Raw genomic sequence first — 9336 nt, forward strand, 5'->3', positions numbered from 1 at the left:
AAACGTGTTTTAAATTACCGACAATCTTTATTAACGACCTTATCGCTTAATAATTTCCATTCGTAGGATTTCAATCTCGTAGTCTCAATATTTTCATCGCTTAATAAAAATTATTAATTCGTAAAAGGTATTCGTAAAGGGGTACGACGTATACTGATGGAGGCTGGAAGGCGACAACGAAAAGGGCTTGATTGTAGTTGTCTAACGGAAGAGGAGAAACGGAAACCAGGGCAGCCTAAATACCTGGAAGGGAGTGCCGGTAATGGAACGGCCCAGTGAATGGGCAAAGCCGGTGAATGGGCGGCCCAGGGCACGGACTTCCAACATATACTCAATATTATAACGACGCGGGGTCTTATTGTCTAGGTGACTTACACTCGATGTTGCTCGTTTCTTATTTTCTGGGCGATTTGTACTCGGTATCGCTCGTCTCTTATTCCATTTCTTAGGGTTTTTAATACTCGTAATAGCTACGCGCAGCGATGCGATACGATGCGATCACGTGTAGAGGGCTTATAGCCTCTTGGATTAGTAGGCATAAGAAGTGTATTAATTTTACTAAATTAGGAAGAGAAGAAACGAAGCGAAATATAGAGGGCTAAATACAATGGTGGTGCGGGCTGAGTCTACGTAATAGAGGATGCTAGTAAATAGCAGAGAGGTGGGACACACCCCACCACAATAGGTTCTCCTCCTAAAAATGGTATTAAATTAAATCATTCCTTTCCTTCATATTTCCATTTATCCTTTTTCTATTATTCTATAACCGATACCTCCCCTAGGAAAGAATCTAATTCACCTAGAGTGATTAATTTCCTTATTTATTAGTAGTTAGATTAACAGTCGGGGCGGTAAAAGCCTCCTTATTACTTCCGTTTTCGTAAACTAAGTGACAGTTAACAATAGTAGTAATGTAGTCGTAGCATTCGTAGTGGAAGCGCTCTTTCCTAGAATAATTTCGCTTAATATAACCCTTCTTTTTATAGAAGAAGTATTTACCCTTGTTAAATAATCGAGTAGTCTCTTCGTAACGATCGCTACTTTGACGAGCGGCCCCTCTTCCTCTACTTTCATTAATAGATTTAGGGGCGGATATAGAATTAAAGCTATATTCTTTCTTATTATTTCTTTTAGAATTATTATTCTTACCTAATTTGGAAGTAATTTTATTCTTATTAGCGATAGTTTTTAATATTTATTTAAACCCGGAGTAATCTATATAATATAGTTCGAAGGAGATGGATAAGTCGTAGTATTTTACGCCTATTCATTTCTTATATTTAGTAAGGAAGCGTTAGAATAACTCCCACTTCTATTCGGTTTCAAAACGTTAGTATTCGTTAACTATCCCAATAAACTTATTTTTAAAGAAAGCGAAATTATCGTTATCTTTTATCTTTAATTTAGTAAAATTGTAGAGTTTATTCTCCTCCTAATAAAAATTATAATATTAGTACTACAAATGGGTTATTAAGCTAGAATAAGTCTTAATTTAGTTCGGGTAAGTTTCGTATAGGTATAATATTGAATTATAATAAGTATAGCCGGCTAAACAATTTTTAACGTATAGAAACTTATTGCGGTCGGAAAGGTAGTAATCAACGTTGATTTCGAATTCATTTTAAATTAAATTATATTTGTGATGGGCTGGCGCCCAGAGATATGGTGCCTGGGCTGCAGGCCCAGGCATGCTCTCTGGTTGGCCAGTGCCAGTCAGGCCACCTGTTCATTCCAGTATATAGCTGTGTCTCTGCAGACCTGTTTAGGCCTGTAGACCTTTCCCTTTTCCTCTTTGTTAATAATTTCAAGCTCTGTTCTACCCCTATTGCCGTGTATACCCAGTAGACCCGTGATATATTGTTGACCCTCTTCTTCAATCTTTACTTTCTAGACCGCCAATCCTTCCCTTTCGACGTTTGCCTAGGAGAGCCCTTTCCTCGACCGTCTGCAGCCATGACTTCTATCCTGTGGGCACAGAACGCCAGCGAACGGTAACAATAATTCGCTATGGCCATTCAATCCCTCGTATTCGAATTGGTAGAGCTTAAGGCTTCGTCCCTCGCTATAGGCCCTGCCCGTCCCAAGCCATCGCTTCTCCATTTCAACAAATACTCTGGGGAGCTTGCAGAACTCGACGCTTGGCTATATACCGCTAAAGCTAAGTTCTACGTCGACGGTTACGCCATTAGTGATCTAGAGGTTCAATTTTATTACTTCTACTCCAGCCTTTTACCCCCTATCTAGAAGACCCTTCTTTCCTTCGCCCGATAGCTAGCGAACCGTTTACTAGCGAGATTGCTGTAGAAATTCCGCTAGTCCTACGGCGAGATGAATTCCGATAAACGTGCGGCCTAAGAATTCTTTGAAACCCTATAGGCCCGAAATGAAGTAATTAAGCTATATTTCTTCCGTTTTAATGAGGTCTTCGACCGAGCCTAGAGCGATTGGATAGATAGTTTAAAGTGGACCTTTCTTATGGGTAATTTGAATAAGGAATGGCGAATAAGGTTGAAGGAAAAGACGGACGTTCTAAAGGGCTACGAGGCTCTGTAGGAATATTTCCGACGTTTGGATGGTAATAATTACTTGGGGGAGGTGGATACCGGTAAACCTATATAGATCAGCGCTATAAGAATAATAAGGGTAGGGAGACGTAGTAGTGGTTCGTCCTCCGGGGCTGGAGCTATTATTCTTGAATAACGATAATTTTGGAAGAAGGAGAACCGCTATATAGGCTGTGGCTCTTCCTAGTATTAGGTAAAAGTATGCCCCAGGAATAAAGGTAAGGGTAAAATTGTGCGGCTATAGAGTATTGCCGTCGAACCGGTTAGGGATTCGGATAATAACGAAATTTATAATGACGACGATTGAGAATTGGTCTCTGTCTTCGCTAGCCCGGAGATATCGAGAATGGGCTTGGAAATATTGCGCTGAGGGCTATTGTTGGAAGTCCGTGCCCAGGTTGCCCAGTGAATGGCACTAGGCCGCCCATTCACCGGCACTCCCTTCCAGGTATTTAGGCTGCCCTGGTTTCCGTTTCTCCTCTTCCGTTAGACAACAACAATCAAGCCCTTTTTCGTTGTCGCCTTTTCCAGCCCACCGACAGGTTATGAGCCCTCTCGCGCATCGCGCGCACCCTTTTCGGAAGCTATTCTAGCCTCCTGCGCCATCTACGGGGGTGCAGGAGGGCAGCGATCTCCATCTTCAAGAAGAAATGGCGACGACTCTCATTATCGATTCAGCGGCCACTCAGTTAACCCGCTAACGACCTTCCTTGCAATTTTGCAGCGACCACGATAAACCCAGATCTCAATCATCAAGATCACCCTCCACCAAAGCCTAAGGTCACTCTTTCCTTGACCAAGATGGTCACCCTTGATCTCATCAGAAGATCACCTTTTGACCAAGATGGTCGGTCACCTTCACCTAGATCTCATTGGAAGATCCCCTTTTGACCAAGATGGTCACCTTTTCATTCACCATTCACTCAACCAAAGTCAACCTTCTCATCTACCCGGCTTTCTTTCTTTCAACCTTTGCCCTCGACGTCGACTCGACCGACAGGCACCCAATCTCGACGTTGCATAGCGACCGACAGGCACCCAATCTCGACGTTGCATAGCGACCGACAGGCACCCAACCTCGACGTCGACTCGACCGACAGGCACCCAATCTCGACGTTGCATAGCGACCGACAGGTCCCCCCCCCCCCAACCGATCCAAACAAGCCAAGAAATGGTAACAACCAAAAGAAGAAGCCAACTCGAGTATTTCACCAACCCCGATCCCAAAGAGTAAACTAAGGAGATGAGAGGAGGAGTAAAAGAATCCGAGGAACCGATCCAAATCCCCGTCCTACAAGGCCAGGAAAGCCGGAGCCCGATTGTCGGCCTATGCCAGAGAGCACGAATAGAGCTATGTGACAATACGATAGCGAACGCGAAAGAGCCGGAGGATATTGAGAGAGGAAAGGAGAAGGAGATGGAGATACCCTCATTTTCACCCTTTCGGGAAAGGATCTCACAATGTATATAGTTAGAGGTTTTCTTCAGAGCCAGGTCTCATCAGGCCAGCCTACGGGGGTGTGTTGGAAGTCCGTGCCCAGGTTGCCCAGTGAATGGCACTGGGCCGCCCATTCACCGGCACTCCCTTCCAGGTATTTAGGCTGCCCTGGTTTCCGTTTCGCCTCTTCCGTTAGACAACAACAATCAAGCCCTTTTTCGTTGTCGCCTTTTCCAGCCCACCGACAGCTATACATGCGCCGATATTTTAGCGATGGTTTCTATTTACGGCCGTGATGGGCTGTAGTTATATATAGTGGTTTAGTAGTTACCGCAAGGGGAGATAGTGTTGTGGCCTTCCTGGTAGGTATAAGCCGTTGATAACTATACTAAGACTTATATTGAGGCTTCATTGTTATTCTATACAAGGTGGGGAGGTTGTAGGATACTATTGCTTAGATAAGGTGGTCTTTAAGTGTCTGTAGCGCTTCTTTGGCAATATAGGGTGAGGATTTGTACGGATGCATGGGCTGGGTTTGTATATATGGTGCTTATTTGGGAATTCGTATAGGGGAGGATTGACGGGTCTTTCGCCTTGGCGCCCGCGTACGCGTGTATATAAGGTATTGAGGTGTTATAGTTCTTGGGGGCTTGGTATTTATGATGGAGGTTGTAGGTAGTGTTGTTTACATGGTATTGATTTAGTTATTTGTACGAGTATTCGGTTTGGGAGTATTTAATGGTATTTCTGCGGTATAGGGGCCGCTTGTTTGGAGACTCTGGGGTTTTTCATTCTGTATGATAATTTTTGTCTTTGTGCGTGCAGAGGAGAGGGAGTAGGGGGATAGAAGAAGAAGAAGAAGAAGAATGAATTTTGCGACTACGTTCTACCAATACTAGATAATAAGTCGTGCCCGCGACGGCGGCTGGGCATAGGTACATGATTGCGGGGGAAAAGCCTCCTAGGTCAGCTAGGTCGGACCCTAGCGTGGCCGTGGGCTGGAAAAACCCTATTCCTTCTTGTGTGGTCTTGGACCCACTGTTTCATTCCAGGCCCCCTGATCCCGGCAGGGCGTGTACCTCCGCGAAGGGCAGTGGTTCGTCGTCTGGGTCGGGGGTCCCCGCTCTGGCTATCCTCATTCCCTGATATCCTCCACCTCGTAGCACCTGGATGTGTGTGTATCCCTCATTTTTGAGGGCCTGTACTCTTGCGAGAAATGTGGCGTAGCTGGTGCCGAAAGCTTTCGGCGTGTCTTCTGCCGCGTTCGGGTTGCGGTATGTGACTAGTGGGCAGACGAAGAAGTGTCCCTTCTCGCGGGGCGCTCCGCACATGCAGTATCGGAAGGTCTCTGGAGGATGGTTGAAGCGGTCGTGGTAGGAGTGGAAGTCCCAGTGACCTGTGCGTTCTCCGATCCATCTTGCCAGGTGTTTGCGTGGCAGTCCGAGGTAGGGGTTATTGTTCCTGTGCCAGGGTTGGTCTGCGAGGCTCTGAGGTTTGTTGTCGGCCCAGTACAGGTCCGGGTCGGACTCGGGTGGGAGTGTCCATTGTCCGGGGCGGTGTGGTTGTCTCTCGGCACCGGGGGCGAGCCAGTTGCGGAGGGCCGGTAGGCGGGGGAGCCATACCTCGTCTGGGGGTATCTCCGGCGGGGGCTGTGACTCCGCAAGAGCGTGGAGTCTGGACCACTCCCTCGGAGGGGGCCTCCTCAGCCTTTGTGCGAGCGGGTGTGTGCCCGGGAGTGTGTGTAATCTGGCGGCCGTTCTAGCCGTCTCCCTTCCCAATATCTCCGGCGGGGCTATCCCGGCCAGCCAGAATGGGATCGGTCTGGCTACCGTGCGCCATATTGGCATGGTCTTCCTGAGTGCTTTCGACGCCGCCGTCTCCAGTTCATGCAGGGCCGATTTGATATTGGTAGACACCGGGTGGCCTCCCTTTCCAGGTTTGGTGTATCCAGGAAAAAGTGCCGCTGCTCCGTATGTGAGTGTCGGTATGAAGCAGGCGGTGAAAAGTTGCCTGGCCGAGCGTGGGGTGAGACCCCGCGAGACCTGGTTGATTCTTGCCGACAATCCTGTCACCGCTGTGGCTTTGGGTATGCGCTTCCGGAGTAGGGGGATAATGTAATGGGCTGGCGCCTAGAGATATGGTGCCTGGGCTTACAGCCCAGGCATGCTCTCTGGTTGGCTACTGCTAGTTAGGCTACCTGTTTATTCTAGTATATAGTTGTGTCTCTGCAGACTTGTTTAGGCTTGTAGACCTTTCCCTTTTCCTCTTTGTCAACAATCTCAAGCTCTGTTCCACCCTTACTGCTGTGTACACCCAGTAGACCTGTGACAATATTATTCTTCGAAAAGAATGTTATTTTCCTTATCCTAATTATAATATTCAGTAATGTCGGTTTATTTAGTATTACGGCGGGAATTAGAGCGTTCTCCGTTATCGGGGTCAATTTCGGGGGGTAAGGTTAAGAAGTGGGTAGAGGCCCGAAGAAGCGCCTCGCTAACGTCCCTTTTAATATTAAGGAATACTATTTCTTTAGCCTTTCCCTTATCCTTATTATTATTCTTAAGGATTCTTTTATCAATATTTAGGCCCGTAATCATATTTTTTAATCCTTCGATAACTTCTTCTTTCTCTATAAAAGAATCTTTTAATTATTGGACTATAGCGGGGTTGTTAACGGAAGTCTTTATTAAAGGTCTATTAGCGTACTAGTTTACGAAAACAGAAACCCAATCGTAAATCGTCTCAAACTTAATATTTAAATAGGAAACGAATCGGTAAAACTTTAATACTTATTCGACTCGTACTATATTTATTAATAAATAATAATTCAAAATCTTGAAATATAGCTTAGGAATCTCCGTAATATAATTTAGCCAATTTCTCCTAAGTAAAGTAATTGGAAAAAAGGAAATTCGAAGAGGGGACGAATATTTAGAAGGGAACGCTAGGGACGGAATTCTACATAAATAATTCGGCGAATTCCTCTATCTTTTATTGCAAATCATTGGTAACGTCTTTTTTAATTATACGAACGTTGAAAATTTTAATATCTTCGACCGGTTAGGAAATATATTAGTCGAATAGGTCGAATAATAGTTCCGGGTCTTCGTCGTCTTCGTTATTAACTACCGTATCGGCTGGCAATTCGTCGGGTGATTTTGATCAATAGTATATATAATATAGGGACTTTTTATAAAGGATTATAGATTTACCGCAAAAGCCTTCCTTATTGAAATAAGGGCGTTATAGCATTCTTCGTCGAAGCGAATAGCCTTACGCGTATTCTCTTTAATAATAGGATTAGTAAATTTACGCTTATTCTTATTATTAATAACGACCTTCATCTTATCAATGGCCGTATCCTCTTCTTACTTAGGGTCGGGATTTAGAGAATTAGAGCTTCCTTTTCTATTGCTATCTCCGCCCTCCTTCTTATAAAAAGTTTCGTTATGATTATTATTATCGTCAAAGACTTCCTTGTTATAATAGTCTTCGTAATTCTTAACTTACTCGCTACATTTATAGCTGCTAGTACTTTTATATATTAAGCGTAGTAATTTTATTATATTATTATAAATATTCGGTACCTTGAATTCTTAAGACAAATCTTTCTAATTTCGGGTTTAATTTAGGATTTAATTTTCCTAAGTAGTTATTAGATTAATCTAGAATAATACAAGGATACGATATAAGTGAATCGAAGGTAAAACTAAAATTCCATTTATAATAAAAGACTTTAAATAGGGATAAGAAAAGAGGAAGAGAATTAAATATAAGCGTACAGACCCAAATAAATACCTTAGTCGCACAAACGATAGCGGGACCAACATGCGGGTCGCTAATAGCCAATCCCTTCACTCGTATCCCCTTCACCTATAAGATAAACCCCTATACGTACTAGGGTCCACCCTATACCCAGTCTTAGTATAGCCAATTAAATAGCTTGCAACCTCTAGCCTATACTATGTACAGAACCTCCATGTATCTCATTCCAATAGCCTCATAATACCACCTCGTACATGGCACCCAGACCCAGTCTGCCAGCGCCGTTACATGGTGGTGCGGGCTGATTGGGCCCACGTGATAGACGATGTCAGTGGATGGTAGAGAGGTGGGATAGACCCCACTACAACAAGTTATTATTCGATTTAGGATGTCAGAAATATTAATATAAGAAATATCTACTCTTATATCATTAATATCGAATATAAGGACGTAATAAATAGTATTCTGGATAACCTATTAATTAAAATTGATTAATTAATATAAACCTTCGATAATTAACAGCCTAGTACTTTTTATTCCAGTTAATTATTAATATTTGTAAGAATTCTAAATTTAACAAATTCCGTAGTATTATAAATTTAATTGTATTTAAGTAGACGTAGGAAAAAAACTTTATAAATATGTATATCGACATCTACTTGTATTTGTTTTAATAATCGAAGCGTTTAGTACCTTAACCCTATATGTATACTATTTAGCACATAATATGAACAATGATTTAAGGAATTTAAATCGTTAAATTATATTTTTAATCTAGAAGAGTATTAAGGCGTAAATCTCTCTTGAGAAACTTTGTACTGTAAGCGATCCTATTTCGGATAAATCCTCTTACTTAGATAAAGAAGGATTCGAAAAGCGTATAATCGACGAAATTGCCCGCATTCCCAAAGTAGAAGTCGAAAATACTTTGGGCGAAAAAAAGGAAAAATAGAGTTCTAAAAAAATAGACCTAGCTACTAACTTCAATAATAAAATCGATAACTTTATAGGTAAATTAGAGAAATACTTCACTATTACTAATTACAAAGTATTATAAGTCGAAGGCTTTTCCACTCGTCGTATTAATATTTTTATTATAGAAAAGTAATACCGTTGAGAGGGTATTGTGAAAAGCACAGTATGTGTGTTGTTTGAATATGTGTAAAATAATAATTCGAAGAATTAAGAGTAAGAAGCTCGCGTGCGGTCGATGACCAAATAGAATACGCGCAAGCCTTATCTAATTTATAGACCTACATAAGTGGGGTGTACGACTTGCAACTATAATTCAATTAATTAAACCGCTTATAAGGGCCTTACAGCGCCCGTACACAAGTTAGGTAATATAATATATAATACTACAATACCTTTCCGGTATTAAGACCCGGCCGTACAAAGAGAATACTACTATCTTTAGTAACCCTAACCTCTAATATTATATATATATCCGAATACCCTTACTTCTTAGGTTTTAACTTACAAACGTAAATAATTATAAAATCCTGTTCCTTAATTGCTTTTATTTTTTTAACCGATATTCCTTTTAGCCTTCTTCCCTTACATTTTTAA

The 9336-nt window shown here is 42.4% G+C and overlaps 3 protein-coding genes across 3 annotated transcripts; 1 reads left to right on the plus strand and 2 right to left on the minus strand.

The window, feature by feature from the left end:
- Positions 1-874: 874 nt before the first annotated feature.
- On the minus strand, positions 875-1195 carry B0H65DRAFT_392846 (uncharacterized protein; the record flags this gene model as incomplete). Its single annotated transcript, XM_062823756.1, has 1 exon — positions 875-1195. A coding segment is annotated over one exon (321 nt), but the record flags the coding sequence as incomplete, so codon positions are not given.
- Positions 1196-2001: 806 nt separating this feature from the next.
- B0H65DRAFT_436161 (uncharacterized protein) lies at positions 2002-2244 on the plus strand (the record flags this gene model as incomplete). Its single annotated transcript, XM_062825228.1, has 1 exon — positions 2002-2244. A coding segment is annotated over one exon (243 nt), but the record flags the coding sequence as incomplete, so codon positions are not given.
- A 2801-nt stretch (positions 2245-5045) lies between these two features.
- Positions 5046-5849, minus strand: B0H65DRAFT_436166 (uncharacterized protein; the record flags this gene model as incomplete). Its single annotated transcript, XM_062825229.1, has 2 exons — positions 5046-5208; positions 5332-5849. 2 exons carry the CDS (start codon positions 5847-5849, stop codon positions 5046-5048), a joined length of 681 nt encoding a protein of 226 aa, XP_062676928.1.
- Positions 5850-9336: the final 3487 nt, after the last annotated feature.

Source organism: Neurospora tetraspora (genome assembly GCF_033439725.1).
Source record: "Neurospora tetraspora strain CBS 560.94 chromosome Unknown B0H65scaffold_9, whole genome shotgun sequence".
In the NCBI taxonomy this organism is placed as follows: Eukaryota; Fungi; Ascomycota; class Sordariomycetes; order Sordariales; family Sordariaceae; genus Neurospora; species Neurospora tetraspora.